Below are 15,937 nucleotides of genomic sequence, written 5' to 3' on the forward strand. Positions count from 1 at the left end.
AAAAAGCGGATGGGATAGTGTAGAAAACTCCAGCAGATAAGCCGCTCATTCCATCTGTGAGCGCCATCAAGATGGCCGCCGCCGCCGCGCTTCTCCTCACACATTTGAAGACGCTTTTGCGCTCGCATTTTCTATATGGCGCGAACCCTCCAGAATCCAAAGCTCCGTCCAACATGTGATGACGTTGCGCTTTGTCCTCATCCCATTGGTCGGCGCCTTTCTTCCGCTAGAGGATCCTCCTTTGTATCGGTTGTTATAGGAAAAGCTTTTTTTTTTTTTTCTTTGCGTCACTTACCGGAAGCCGCTCATGAATATAGGGAAGTTACAAGTGCACCGGGAAGCGCTGCAGTAAGTGACCTCGTGTCTGTTATTTCTTTGTAAGAAACTCCCAGAAGAAAAGTGCTGGCGGGGGGTGGCGGGTCGCTAGGTGTTATTGAGCTCGGCCAGGACACGCTGCCTGCCTGCTGCTCGCTCTGTGTGTAGGAGGCCACTGCACCCTGCATTGCCGCCTTATGGAGCTGCGGGCGCCCAGTCACCGCAACCATCCTCTAGTTACTATGGAATCCTCTAAAAGTGCTAGGCTAGAAGCAATGGCGCCCTGTGAGCCGGGTGTGACTGGAGCCATACCGAGCCTGACAGCGCCGAGCAGATGGAGAGCGAAGGAGAGGCCCAGGGCAGCCAATCACAGCGCAGCTTACTCATAGCACGAGCCTGGGCACCTGAAGAGGCCCAGCAAGGTTACCATGGATACTTGGCCCTTTTATTTTCCACCTGTTTGCTTAGTTTTTACTTTCTCGTGTATGATAGATTCAAGTGATGAGCTGCAGGTGGTTGTTTCCTTACAGAGATACATGGGGGAGGTTTATCAAACATGGTGTAAAGTGAAACTGGCTCAGTTGCCCCTAGCAACCAATCAGATTCCACCTTTCATTTTCCAAAGAGTCTGTGAGCAATGAAAGGTGGAATCTGATTGGTTGCTAGGGGCAACTGAGCCAGTTTTACTTTACACCATGTTTGATAAATCTCCCCCATGGTGTCTGACCCCCTTATATATGGCTTCTATTGGGGTGTGTTCACACTGTGTAGTCTGTACTAATCAGTCTGGATTCTGATACCCATTGCTTTCAGTGCTTTGGCACAGATTCCCTGCTTTAACTACATCACTTCTGCTAAAGTATCAGTTAGGCAGGATTCCTTAGTTACATCAGGCAATAAATAAGGCGACGGTCACACACGGTCGATAAGATTTTTGTATTTGACATGAATTTTGCATAACGCTCTACAATCTGGATCTCTAGTGCATGTGAATAGGTTTCTGCAATCCTACTGGCATACGTGATTAGTTGGTCCCATCTACGTCAGCATGGTATAAGCAAGAAGCTGTGAAGCTAAAAATGAGTCCTAATACAGCTCTATAGATGTAAAATAAAATTATATATGTAGTAGGAATTTAAATGGTTTGAAGAGTCACTGTTACGAAACATTTATTAGACACGTCAAAAGTTATTGATCACAGACACACACTGATCAGGAGATATAGGCGGGGAGACAGCAGCGAGATCAATTATTTGGCCAGACGCTAGTTCCAGCAATGTACCCTCATAGACTTGTATTGTCGGAATTAGCTGATAGAGATACGACCAGGGAGGTGATGGCACGGCTGCCACAATCTCTTCCCATTATATCTACTTATACCTCATGACATATCAAGTTATTTTTAATGACTGTTACAGATAGTAAACATGAAAATCTATACAATTTGGGTATCGTTGTAATCACACCAACCTAAGGAATACCGATAACGTGAGTTTTACTACACAATGAAAGTAAAACTGACATCTTTACAACTTTAAATGTTTTAGTGTTGTTTTAAAGTACATTTGGTCCCACAAAAACATGCCCCGTAAATAAGAGCTATGGCCCTTAGAAGGAAAAATTAAAAAGTAACTATTGAATTTTAAGTTAATAATATTAATGGTTCCAAGTCTGTAATAAGTGACGGAATTACAAGTGGAGGTCGTGCGCCAGGCTCTATTTGAAGCTCCCCTGTCCTAGAGACCCAATGATATTCTCAATCGAAATCCGCCGTTCGTCCAAAGAATTGACATGTCAGTTCTTTGTGCGGACGGACTATTTAGCTTGAGAATGTCACTCTGTGGGACAGGTGGAACTTCAAGCGGAGTCGACCACACATTCCGTAGTGGGAACATACCTTAAGGGTATAAACCCACACACCGTATACGCAGCATATTTACTGCTGCGATACGCAGCAAATACGCAACAAACACGCACCAAATACGCAGCAGATTAGATCTAAATAACTGAACACAGCATCAAATCTTCACCATCAAATCTGCTGCGTATTTGTTGCGTATCTGCTGCGTATCTGCTAAGGGTACAAACACACACAGCGTATACGCAGCAGATTTGATGGTGCAAATTTGATGCTGTGTTCAGTTATTTAGATCTAATCTGCTGCGTATCGCAGCAGTAAATACGCAGCGTATATGCCGTGTGTGTTTGTACCCTTAGAGTATAATGCAGATTTTCATATACATGCATGTATTCATTAACTAATCCTTCAATGTGTTGACAACGTGAAGAGTAGAAAAACAGTCAGACACTTCTCAAAGTGGCTTATTTTCCTGAGAACAAAATTTATTGAACACATCAGGTCTCACTGCGGACACCTGTTGTGATCCTGAGATACAGCCGAGGAGAGCATGGCAGTGTGCACCGCTCCCAGTCAGCTAAAGATTTGGCTATTATAAAGCAAAAGAGTCAGATTTGAGACCCAGTACGATCAATAATTATTGCAAGGGAAGGGAGTGCAGGGCTCCAGATGGCGACCAAAATGGTCGCCAATGCGACTGACATTTTGCAAATGGCGCCCAGATTTATTAATCTGGGCGCCATTTGCGACTGGCCCCGGCGGCAGCGCGCTGTCTCTTTAAGATGCGCGGCTGATGCGCGGCTGCCAGGGGTGTCCCGTCCTATCCCCGGCAGCGCGGCGCATCAGTGAGCTGCCTGGGGCCCTGACTTCCGGCACAGGAAGCGCGCGTCAGAGACGCTTCCTGTGTCAGAAGTCACAGCCCCGGCGTACAGGGAGCTCACTGACGCGCCACGCTGCCGGGGATAGGACGGGACACCCCCGGCAGCCGCGCATCAGCCGGGGACAGCGCCCGAAGAAGAAGAGGATCGCCGGGGGAGCGGGTTGTCAGGTGAGTTTGTGTGTTTGTTTTTTTTAAATATTGCTTAGCATAGAGGAAAGGGGGGGCTTTATAATGGGGGGAGAAGAGGGGCCATATTCAAGGGGGGGAGAGGGGGCTATCTATAAGGGGAGGGGGTATCTATAAGGGGGGGAGAAGAGGGGGCATCTATAATGGGGGGGAGAGGGGGCATCTATAAGGGGAGGGGGTATCTATAAGGGGGGGAGAAGAGGGGGCATCTATAATGGGGGGGAGAGGGGCCATATTCAAGGGGGGGAGAGGGGGCCATCTATAAGGGGAGGGGGTATCTATAAGGGGGGGAGAAGAGGGGGCATCTATAATGGGGGGGAGAGGGGGCATCTATAATGGGGGGGAGAGGGGGCATCTATAATGGGGGGGAGGAGGGGGCATCTATAATGGGGGGGAGGAGGGGGCATCTATAATGGGGGGGAGGAGGGGGCATCTATAATGGGGGTAGAGGGGGTCATCCATAAGGGGAGGGGGTATCTATAAGGGGGGGAGAAGAGGGGGCATCTATAATGGGGGGGGGGAGAGGGCATCTATAATGGGGGTAGAGGGGGTCATCTATAAGGGGAGGGGGCCATCTATAATGGGGGGGAGAGGAGGGGGCATCTATAATGGGGGTAGAGGGGGTCATCTATAAGGGGAGGGGGCCATCTATAAGTGTAGGGCAAACTGGCTGCAGACACTGGGAGATAGATATATGCACAATTATTATTATCAGGGCCCCTCAGGTGTCTGTATTGTAGGGGGTCACTTGCATTAGTCACTAGGTGAGAGATATATCTATTTATATACACATCTTGTGGGGGGTCACTATGGCTGCAGTCATAAGTCTAGCTCAGTATGTATAGACTGTTGCAAGCTTTTAAAGGGAACCTGTCACCCCCGGTGCCGGGGTGACAGGCTCCTAACCCCCCGTTAGAACCCCCTATACTCACCTCATCGCGCCGGGTCCCGCTTCTGAAGATGGTCGGGTCACGGAGATCTCAGCCGCTGCAGCCCGGCGCGCACACTGAGAGATGAGTCCAACACTCATAGAGAATGACGGAGCGCTGGACTCTCCCGTCATTCTCTATGAGCGTTGGACTCATCTCTCAGCGCACGCCGGGCTGCAGCGGCTGAGATCTCCGTGACCCGACCATCTTCAGAAGCGGGGTGAAGATGAGGTGAGTATAGGGGTCTCTAACGGGGGGTTGGGAGCCTGTCACCCCGGCACGGGGGTCGACAGGTTCCCTTTAAGTTCAAGTTCAGAAGAGTAAGCCTCATTAAAAGGCTAGCCAAGTGAGTCAGACTGTATATGGTTGTCAGACTGGATATGGTTGTCAGACTGGATATGGTTGTCAGACTGTTTATGGTTGTCAAGTTGCAAGTTTCCATGTTGAACGTTTTCAAACTAAGAAAAGAAAGGATCTAAAGGAGGAGGAGGCTGCCGTGGCCTCTGCACACAGTAAGTCCCATTTAACATAACATTAATTTTACATGGTTTAAAATGTTGGCGACCAAATATTCTATTTGGCGCCTAAATTTTTCAGGTTAGGAGCCAATGGCTCCTAGGTAAATTTTTTAGTCTGGAGCCCTGGAGTGGCCAGAGGCATAACGCTGCCTCTGGCCATAAGAGTCATTAGCAGCAGCTTGTCTGGAATTCTGGACGGTTTCTGGTTGCCCATCCGGTGCTGTCTAGAATTCCAGATGCTCCCAAAAGCTTCTGTGGGGGCATCCATGCCAAAATCCCAGATGAAAAATGACAGGATTTATAATATCCTGACCTATTGTCCTTAATAGACACCCTTCAGCAAATATCCACCCGATAGAACCCTTTGGGTGAGGAAATTCATCAAGAAATCTAAATAATTTTTTCTGATGTTTGCATGGGGCCTAACTGTTCCATACTGGAGGAACACAAGCATTAGAGAGCAGTGTCCAGGTCTGACATTCACTTATATTCTTTGGTCTTAAACAAAAACTGCAAAACCCACCCTACCCTGTAATGAAGATTTTTATACTTACCCTTTCTGTCCCGGTGATGCTCGGGATGCCACTCTCATTGCCGAGAAATACTTTTGGTGTGCATTATGCTAATGAGTAGAGATGAGTCCAACATTCATAGTAAAGTGCAATAGGAGAAAATCCAGCACTCACCAGTTGAAGTCTTCATAGATTTATTGCGTAGAAAACATATGCAGGGAAGGGGAGATGGAACAGTGAAGGTGCAGGCGCATCACCTGGGATAGCTATTTCGGGACTCCTCCCTTCGTCTAGCCTGGCTAGACGAAGGGAGGAGTCCCGAAATAGCTATCCCAGGTGATGCGCCTGCACCTTCACTGTTCCATCTCCCCTTCCCTGCATATGTTTTCTACGCAATAAATCTATGAAGACTTCAACTGGTGAGTGCTGGATTTTCTCCTATTGCTTGTTATATGTCTCTACCTATTCACCATAGCACCCCAGCAGTCCTCACATTGGTCATACTATTAGCCTCCGCTCAATATAGACTGGATTTACGTGTATGCAGTGCAGGCTACCTGTCTCTCCATTCCTGATTCATAGTAAAGTACTATCATTGAGGTGAACGTGAAACATTACTGAGTATATTCTGTGACCTTTTGAAGAGGTTATTCCATAGGGAGCTGTCATTGTCCTATACTGGTGCTATCTATCTACTGGTGTCACTTGTTGCTGTAATGCTGCACAGATCACTTTACAGCAGTCACCTGTCATGACCGCACACAGAGTAGCAAGTATCACATATTACATGGCCTGATGAGCTAAGTAAGTGAGTGCCGATGTGCTAGATCGGTGCTCACTTACAGAGCCTATTAGCCAGTTGATGATCATGTGGCAAGGGCTTCATGGACATCATTAGCCATGTCAGTGCATCCCTTTCTTTAAAGGAGTATTCCGGCATATATATGGAATAATAAAGTTGATGCTCACTACTTCATGCTCACTACTTCACGCTCCCCTGATGTCCTGCTATATCTCTGGGTTCCCTGCTGACAGCAGCTGCCACAGACACCTTAGAACCCATTCTTACAGCGACAGCCTGCTCAGCCACTCACTGGCCGCAGCACTGTCCCGTCTCTGTGATTGGCTGAGGGGGCTGTCTCTGCAGAGACATAATCTTTATTATCTGTATACAGGAGTATCCCTTTTTTTTTTTTTTTTTTTTTAATGTGGTGGGTGGGACAGGAGTATCCCTTTAATCAGCCATTGGCTGTTCATCACCAATTACAGAGTGATGCGCAGCCGGTGGCCAATGATTTTTTAAGCATGTTGGAAAACCAGATTCAGCTGAGAAGCAAGTGGTTACTCGCTCCTTGGCTGATCGCTGTCTGTACTACACAGAGCGACATCGGCCTGATTTGGCTAATAATCGCTCTGTGGTGAAAATGAAAACTGCAAGATTACAGGATTATTTATAGATTTAATAATATAGATACAGTAGTTAAATTGAAAAAAAAAAATCACCTAAAATTCTTAATAGGTCATAAAAAATAGTTTAATGCTGTGTTCAGTTATTTAGATCAAATCTGCTGCGATACGGTACGTGTGAAGCTACTCTTAGGGTAGCTTCACACGTACCGGATCCGTAGAGGATTTCATGCTGCGAGTTTGCAGCGAAATGTGCTGCGGATCCTGGTAGTGTGAAGGTCTATGGGGGTCACATACCCCATAATTTTCATTCCACTGCGGATATGTAAACCGGCCCCTTTAACAGCCCGCAGCATACATTGCCTGCCCGGCATTGCGGCTGTGTGTGAGGCTCCCAGCTCCCCATCAGTCTATCAGGGCTGCCGTGCACTGATTGGCTGATGGGTAGCCAGGAGCCTTGCACGCAGCCGCGGCGCCGAGCAGGTAATGTATGCTGCGGGCCGGGGGCTGCAGGCTCTTAAAGGGGCTGGGTTACATATCCGCAGTGTAAATTCGCAGTGTGAAATCCACTACGGATTCGGTACGTGTGAAGCTACCCTTAATGTGGAAATTGAGCATTCAGGGGAGTTTAGGGGCAGAACGCTGATTATTTTAGTTTCTTGTTGGGTTGTTGCTTGGCTGCTACAATTGAGACAAATGCTTTACACCTGTATAAGCTGTGTAGCCAAAATCTGCAGTAAAATGTGCAGTTTTGGTAAACGGTAATTGGTAGTGTGTCAAAAAGTTGGTGAGATCTAGGATGTGAGAGAGTGAACCCACATGTCATTGCATAGCATTGATCAGTGTAATCTGCAATCTTTTCATAATTCTATGACAAGATTGCCAATTGGACTGCATGGAGGTAAGTATTTTACCTCGAACAGTCAGGGAAAAAACACACCGCTGATAGCAGCCGGTACTCAGCTCCTGAGTTCACTTCATAGAGCCCTTGCGCAATATGGTGTACTGGCACATGTGTAGTTAAAGCTAGTTTCGGAAAAGATGTACTGACTCTCACTCAGCTTTAAAAAAAAACCTTTAAAAATTTTTCTATTAAATTTTCATGTGATTTTATAAATGTTCCTTAACCCCTAGACGACCCTGGGCGTACAGGTATGTCCAGGATTGTGCCCGGGTGTTCAGAGCAGGGTGCGGTCCCAGGTCAGTTGACAGCTGCATCTGATTGCTTGCGGTCAGCCATCCCTGGTGTCTAGTGAGGCACACCCAGCACCAGCCGGGGTCTGCTCCGTAATGGCGCTGATCCTGGCTCGGCACTCGATTGCTTTCGGCTGCAGCAACATCGAAGATTGTTAGCAGTAAAGACCACCTGCTCCATCTAGTCTAGTTGTGAGTTGTTCAGGACGTGGAGACTGGCTGCATACACTGCACTCACAGGAGAATCTGCTTTATATCTTTGCCTTTTTCACTCGGAAGTTGCCCCAGGATCATGTAGGGCATTAGAAAGAAGCTGCTGAGCCAGATCTATTTTACACCAGTGTCATAAATAACTCCCTGGTGTCTGATTGACCATTTATGAAGGAGACGAGAATTGGTGCCTTATAAAATTCAGGAGTCGGAGCTGCGGCTTACCAACCCAACGGCCCTGGCAATACATCATGATGCTGGAACTTGCTCCTTTTCATGACGTGCCGGTATGCTATTTTGCATCAAGGGGATATTCAGACTTACAAAAACATGGCTGCTTTCTATCAGAAACAGCACCACTTTTGAAAATGACGTGAATTGTAATACCGCACACAAACTGAAGACAGGTTGTTCTTAAATTTTTTTTATTGCTAATCCTGAATAACCCCTTTAATTAGAATACGGTTTGTGCAAAGAACTCACCAGGTGTGGATAGCAGCATCAGCTGCATCTACACGCTGAACTCTGGAATGATGCATAGTGGTAGGCTCTCTTTAACAACTTCTGGCACAATGCCATCACACTAGGTAAGGTGAAGACTTTGCAAAGAGAGTCTCATGACCTGATGTGAATTTTGTATGGCCAAATAATGTTTGTTGTGCAGTGATCTACTGAATCTTGGATCTGTTGCTTTAGACCATGAGTTGTCTACTTGCGACCACTGTGATATTTATTAGAACTTTCTATTCACAATGACCATAGTTACTAAAATTGCTTTCTGAGAGGATCTCATGATGTGTCTTTTACTTTATTTTCAGGCTTTACATTTTACCTAATGCAAGACTCCCCATGGGTTGAAGATGTGAATTATGCTACGTGACGAGTTGGAACAATTAAGGTTTTTATCCTGGGTATGTGAGATGAAAGACTTCATTTTATTTTAAAACCATTTAAAGTGGTACTCCGGAGGAAACATCCTTTCGAATCAACTAGTTTCAGAAAGTTATAAAGGCTTGTAATTTATTTCTATTTATAAATCTCAAGTCTTTCAGTACTTAGCAGCTGCTGTATGCCCTGCAGGAAGTGGTGTTTACTTTCCAGTCTGACGCACTGCTCTCTGCTGCCACCTCTGTCCGAGACAGTATCTGTCCAGAGCAGGAGCAAATCCCCAATTAAAAAAAAAAACTCTCCTGCTCTGGACAGTTCTTGACATGGGCAGAGGTGTCAGCAGAGAGCACTGTGTCAGACTGAAACAGACTGATACACCACTTCCTACAGGACATACAGCAACTGATTAGTACTGGAAGACTTAACGTGTAACTACTAGAGATGATCGAATAGTATTCAATCGAATACTGCAGTATTCGAAAGATTCGAGTTCGATCGAATATGTGATCGAATATTCGAATCTAAATTAACTTTACTAAAACAGCTAAACAATTATTTAGCTGTTTTAATAAAGTTTACTGCTCCCTGGGAGAGCAGGGAAGCAATATTACAGGGATCGGCATTACCGGGCTTAGCAATCCCCAGCAATAATGTAGATTCCTGAAATAGTTAATATTTAATTAATAAAAAAAAAATTTGTTCTAAAAAAGTTATTTTCATTGTTCAATAGCTTAATTAAAACAAATCCATGCTTTTGCAATTTAATATACTGTTAATAAAAAAATAAATATGTATTTACAGTATATTTAATTGCGAAAGTATGGATTTGTTTTAAGCTTCTGAACAACGAAAATAACTTTATTAGAACAAAAATGTGTTTTATTAATTAAATATTAACTACTACAGGAAGCTCTATTGCCGGCAAAACCTATTGCTGATAATAAAGCTCAATGTACTAATACTTTACTAAATACTTGTACTAAAGTACAATACTTTAATTAAGGTTACAAACACACTTGGCGGGTCTGCAGCGAGTCTCCATGCTGCGTTTTTGCAGCGAGACTCGCTGCAGATCCCGGCCCTATACTTTTAATGGCAGACAAACACGCAGCAGGGATGTACATCCCTGCTGCGAGTTTGTTTGCAGCCCACCCCATTAACCCCCCGGCCGCGGGAGCTGATACTTCACCTGATCCCGGCTCCGACGGTTCACGATGTCTTCAGCAAGCCGGAGCGGGGACCAGGTGAAGTATATGCTCCAGCCAGCCGCCCGATCGCCCCCCGGCAGCACCGATCGCACGCCCCGCCCCCCAATCCCTGCTGCGTGTTTGTCTGCCATTAAAAGTATAGGGCCGGGATCTGCAGCGAGTCTCCCTGCAAAAACGCAGCATGGAGACTCGCTGCAGACCCGCCAAGTGTGTTTGTAACCTAAAACAGCAAATGTTTCTTCTAATGATGCTATTTTTTTATCACAATAGCAACATTAGAAGAAACATTTAGATTTATATGTCTGCTCAGCTTCTTCTCACCCTCCGATGTCTTCTATCTTCTCTCTTCTATCTTCTCTCTTCCCTGGTTCTCGGGACACTGAGCTTAGTGTGACGGGACCGGCTCTTTATATGTCCGCTCAGCCAATCAGCTGAGCGGACATATAAATCTAAATGTTTCTTCTAATGTTGCTATTGTGATAAAAAAAATAGCATCATTAGAAGAAACATTTGCTTTTTTAATTAAAGTATTAATTTGTACATTGAGCTTTATTATCAGCAATATGTATTGCCGGCAATAGAGCTTCCTGTAGTAGTTTAATATTAATAAAACACATTTTTGTTCTAATAGTTATTTTCGTTGTTCAATAGCTTAATTAAAATGAATACATACTTTTGCAATTAAATATACTGTAAATAAATATACATATTTTATTTTTTATTAACAGTATATTTAATTGCAAAAGCATGGATTCGTTTTAATTAAGCTATTGAAAAACTAAAAAAACTTTTTTTTGAACAAAATTAAATATTAACTATTACAGAATTTGTCCCTGTAATACTGATTCCCTTCTTTCCCAGATGCATTCCAGAGGTGTTTGCATCACTTTCTAAAGATGTCTTGAACTTGGTGACCTCCAATTCGTCAAATCTTTATTTTCAGGTCCCAAGCATTTTTCTCCCATAGACTATAATGGGTTTCGATATTCGATAGAATAGTCGAATATCGCGAGCTAATCGAATCCAATCAAATATTTTAGTATTCGCTCATCTCTAGTAACTACCATTTTAGAAAACTTCTGACATGTCATAGCGACGTTTCAGAGGTGTATATCGGCTGCTGAGAACCCCACTGATTGCCAGAGGGAGATGAATTCTATAGACTGCTAATGCAAACAGTCTACGGCAGTGCTTTTCAATTCAGATTTTCAAATAGAAGTAAATAACAAAAATGTCCCTTATATATAATGCCAAAGATGGCTAAATAAGATACTCGACTCTGGGTCCCAGCTGTTAGACAACATCAGAAACATCATGCAGCTACTGTAAATGATCAGAATATACCCCCAGCACCTGAGACCCCCCCCCCCTCCCCGGACAACTCCTTTAAGGATTAAATACTTAACTATATTTGTAGATTAATTTGAAAATTGTAATATCTTTAACCATTTATACTTTTTTTTTTTTTCTGTCTCCTCTTTATTAGGATTCCTCTTATTTATATTGTGGGATTTACAAAAAGTACAATTAAGGACATATTATAGACAATTGACTGAATTACCAAATATGGCTTTTAAACAAGAGGCAAGGAAAGCTAGGTCACTAAGTCTTGCAGGGATTGCTCAAGTCTCCAATGACATTTCTAGAAAATTTTTGGATCGCAATGATTTGTCCAGACTTTTAAGAATTGCTTCAAATTTTCTTAAAGATCATACTCAGGTGTTGAATGAACTAGATAGTTTCTTTGTTTATGATCCCAACGCCAAAATAAAACTTGTCTTTGTAGAAGACAGCGTTTTAGTAAAGAACATTTTTTTCATGTCCTCATCTATGCAAGAGGTAGCACAAAACTACCCAGAGAATCTATATATTGATTTCTTCTGTAATATTGGCCCTGGACTAAACTTGTACAGCGTTTCCTGTGAAGACGAGTCGGGTTGGAAGTTGTGTGCTTGTTGCTTATCTAAAACAAATAACCAAGATACATTAAGGTTTGTGATCGTTTCCGTTTTGCAAAGTATTCCAAAAATGAAAGCGCAGATCAAGTCCATCATAATCCACCCGGAGATTTCCGATTCTTTAGACCTGAGCATGCTTGTGCCAAACGCAACAGTCAGACACTGTATGTCTTTACTTGTTAAAGTTTTGGAACAAAGAATTGTTCATTTAGAAGCGGAAAGCCAAATCAAAATAAAGTCTATCTTGCAAGCCATGCTTTACGCTTGCTCTCTGAAAGTCTACAATCGCAAACTCAATGACTTGAAAGCATCAAGCCCTGGAGATTTTTACCAATATTATATTGATACGTGGCATGAAAGTAGGAAATTATGGTGCACAAAAGACAGCAAAAGGATACGAACAGAAAAAGCTATACAAGCATACGTTGCATCCCTTCATTACACACTGTCAGCAAAAATGGGCATTTTGCCGTCCCTCTATCATTGTTTACGAGTCATCCTTCGTCAAACCCATGAACTGAAAAGTGTTCCAGAGGCGTTACCTGAGGTGGATTCTCAGCCTGAGATGGATTCTTCTTCGAATCTAGTTGAAGAGGTATGGTGAAATAAACATTATGCCTGTTGTGTAATGTTGTTTTTTTATGCTTCAAGTGCACTGTGCCAATTAGACTTGTAAACACTGATAAATTTAGGATATTGATTAGTTTTTCCTTGGTTTTACTAGATAGACGTGTCTCGACAGACTGAAAAAAAAATTAGTTTGCTAAAACATTGCTTTAATAAAGTTCTATTACTTTGCAATATAACTTTATTACATATAAATGTATAGCTTTTTATTTACATATGCCCTTTCTTCCCCTGGCAGCAGTAAGGGGCGACAAGGCCCCCTCTGCTACCACCAGTGTCGAGAACTGCAGTGCTGTTTATGCCCTGCACTGCTCAAGTGTTGCCCCACAGGGCTGTACAGAGCAGGGTCCCATTCCCATATGTGTTGTATAATTTCATATACATTTACTAGGGGGAGGCTTCCCAACATGATTGCTGTGTGTGGCAGTCTCTCTACAGCCAGTGGTGATTGCTATCGGTGCTCCATTAGCTAGGACCAGTAGTAATGATGGCAATCACAGAGACTGCCGCACAGTATACTTGATCAAAGAAGGGTATCAGGAACTGCAGGGCTTAGTGAGCCCTGTAGTCTCCCACACACATGCTGGTGGCAGAGGAGGGACCCCCTTACTTGTAGGGTTCATCAAGTTAAATATTTTTGCATATACATTCATTTAGCAAACTTGCCTCCTTCTCCTGATATGCTGCCCTTTCACTCCCATGGTTGGCAGCTCGTTGTCTAGGTTACCGACCATATACAGTTAGGGCCAGAAATATTTGGACAGTGACACAAGTTTTGTTATTTTAGCTGTTTACATAAACATGTTCAGAAATACAATTAAATATATAATATGGGCTGAAAGTGCACACTCCCAGCTGCAATATGAGAGTTTCCACATCCAAATCGGAGAAAGGGTTTAGGAATCATAGCTCTGTAATGCATAGCCTCCTTTTTTTTTTCAAGGGACCAAAAGTAATTGGATAATGGACTCTTAAGGGTGCGTTTACACAGAAAGATTTATCTGACAGATTTTGGAAGCCAAAGCCAGGAATGGATTTAAAAAGAGGATAGATCCCAGTCTTTCCTTTATGACCTGATCCCTGTTTATAGTCTGCTCCTGGTTTTGGCTTCAAAGATCTGTCAGATATATCTGTCTGTGTAAACGCACCATAAGGGCTGCAATTAACTCTGAAGGCGTCTCCCTCGTTAACCTGTAATCAATGAAGTAGGTAAAAGGTCTGGGGTTGATTCCAGGTGTGTGGTTTTGCATTTGGAAGCTGTTGCTGTGACCAGACAACATGCGGTCAAAGGAACTCTCAATTGAGGTGAAGCAGAACATCCTGAGGCTGAAAAAAAAAGAAAAAACCATCAGTGAGATAGCAGACATGCTTGGAGTAGCAAAATCAACAGTCGGGTACATTCTGAGAAAAAAGGAATTGACTGGTGAGCTTAGGAACTCAAAAAGGCCTGGGCGTCCACGGAAGACAACAGTGGTGGATGATCGCCGCATAGTTTCTTTGATGAAGAAGAACCCGTTCACAACATCAACTGAAGTCCAGAACACTCTCTCAGGGAAGTAGGTGTATCTGTCTCTAAGTCAACAGTAAAAAGAAGACTCCATGAAAGTAAATGCAAAGGGTTCACATCTAGATGCAAACAATTCATCAATTCCAAAAATAGACAGGCCAGACATAAATTTGCCAAAAAACACCTCAAGAAGCCAGCTTAGTTCTGGAAAAGTATTCTATGGACAGATGAGACAAAGATCAACCTGTACCAGAATGATGGGAAGAAAAAAGTTTGGAGAAGAAAGGGAACGGCACATGATCCAAGGCACACCACATCCTCTGTAAAACATGGTGGAGGCAACGTGATGGCATGGGCATGCATGGCTTTCAATGGCACTGGGTCACTTGTGTTTATTGATGACATAACCGCAGACAAGAGTAGCCGGATGAATTCTGAAGTGTACTGGGATATACTTTCAGCCCAGATTCAGCCAAATGCTGCAAAGTTGATCGGACGGCGCTTAATAGTACAGATGGACAATGACCCCAAGCATACAGCCAAAGCTACCCAGGAGTTCATGAGTGCAAAAAAGTGGAACATTCTGCAATGGCCAAGTAAGTCAATCACCAGATCTTAACCCAATTAAGCATGCATTTCACTTGCTCAAATCCAGACTTAAGACGGAAAGACCCACAAACAAGCAAGACCTGAAGGCTGCGGCTGTAAAGGCCTGGCAAAGCATTAAGAAGGAGGAAACCCAGCGTTTGGTGATGTCCATGGGTTCCAGACTTAAGGCAAAGATTGCCTCCAAAGGATTCGCAACAAAATATTGAAAAAAAAAATATTTTGTTTGGGTTATTTTTATTTGTCCAATTTCTTTTGAGCTCCTAAAATGTGGAGTGTTTAAAAAAAATTTGCACAATTCCTACATTTTCTATCAGATATTTTTGTTCAACCCTTCAAATTAAACGTTACAATCTGTGCTTGAATTCTGTTGTAGAGGTTTCATTTCAAATCCAATGCGGTGGCATGCAGAGCCCAACTCGCGAAAATTGTCACTGTCCAAATATTTCTGGCCCTTAACTGTATATGTACCGTATTTTCTGGTGTATAAGACGACTTTTTAACCCCGAAAAATCTTGTCAGAATTTGGGGGTCGTCTTATACGCCGGGTATGGTCATCCCATACGGGGGGGGGGGGGGGGGCTCAAAAATGGCCACCGTATGGGGCAACCATTTAAAAAAAAACAACAGTTAACTCACCTGGGCTCGTTCCCGGCCTCCGCCCGTCGTCTTCTCCGTTCCCGTTCCCCGTGTGACATACACTGGCTGCGCCGGGGATGCCCAAAGCCCTCCCGAGGAGCCAAGCGTTTAATCAGAGACGCTCGGGAGAGCTTCGGGAGGCTCCGGAAGTACCCGAAGCCTCTGTCATTCTTCCGAAGCTCTCCCGAGCAGCAAAGCGTCTCCGATTAGACACTCGGCTCTTCGGAAGGGCTTCGAGTATCCCCGGTGCAGCTAGTGTACGTCACACTGCCTGCGCCGGGGAATGGGACCGGAGAAGAAAAGTGGAGGCCGGGAACGGTCCCAGGTGAGTTAACTGTTTATTTTATTCGTTTAGCTGCAGTTAACCCCTGCTTGATCGTAGCAGTGCTGCGGTCAGGCAGGGGTTAACATTTTCCAGCGTATAAGGCGAATCCCTGACAATCTGATTGAAAGTCAGGGGTCGTCTTATATGCCCAGTCGCCTTGTACGCCGTAA

General features: G+C 44.1%; 2 protein-coding genes across 2 annotated transcripts in view; both read left to right on the plus strand.

Annotated features, from left to right (window-relative positions):
• Positions 1–15,937, plus strand: part of SHISA7 (shisa family member 7) — a 374,289-nt gene that overhangs the window by 198,648 nt on the left and 159,704 nt on the right. The window lies entirely within an intron of this gene.
• Positions 222–15,937, plus strand: part of ZSWIM9 (zinc finger SWIM-type containing 9) — a 29,024-nt gene continuing 13,308 nt past the window's right edge. The window contains exons 1-3 of the mRNA XM_069947730.1: positions 222–348; positions 8,828–8,920; positions 11,592–12,658. Of these exons, the coding sequence (XP_069803831.1) occupies positions 11,672–12,658 (987 nt within the window). The 5' untranslated portion in view covers positions 222–348; positions 8,828–8,920; positions 11,592–11,671. The remainder of the gene's footprint in view (positions 349–8,827; positions 8,921–11,591; positions 12,659–15,937) is intronic.

The sequence above is a fragment of the Dendropsophus ebraccatus genome, chromosome 12, assembly GCF_027789765.1.
Source record: "Dendropsophus ebraccatus isolate aDenEbr1 chromosome 12, aDenEbr1.pat, whole genome shotgun sequence".
NCBI lineage: Eukaryota > Metazoa > Chordata > Amphibia > Anura > Hylidae > Dendropsophus > Dendropsophus ebraccatus.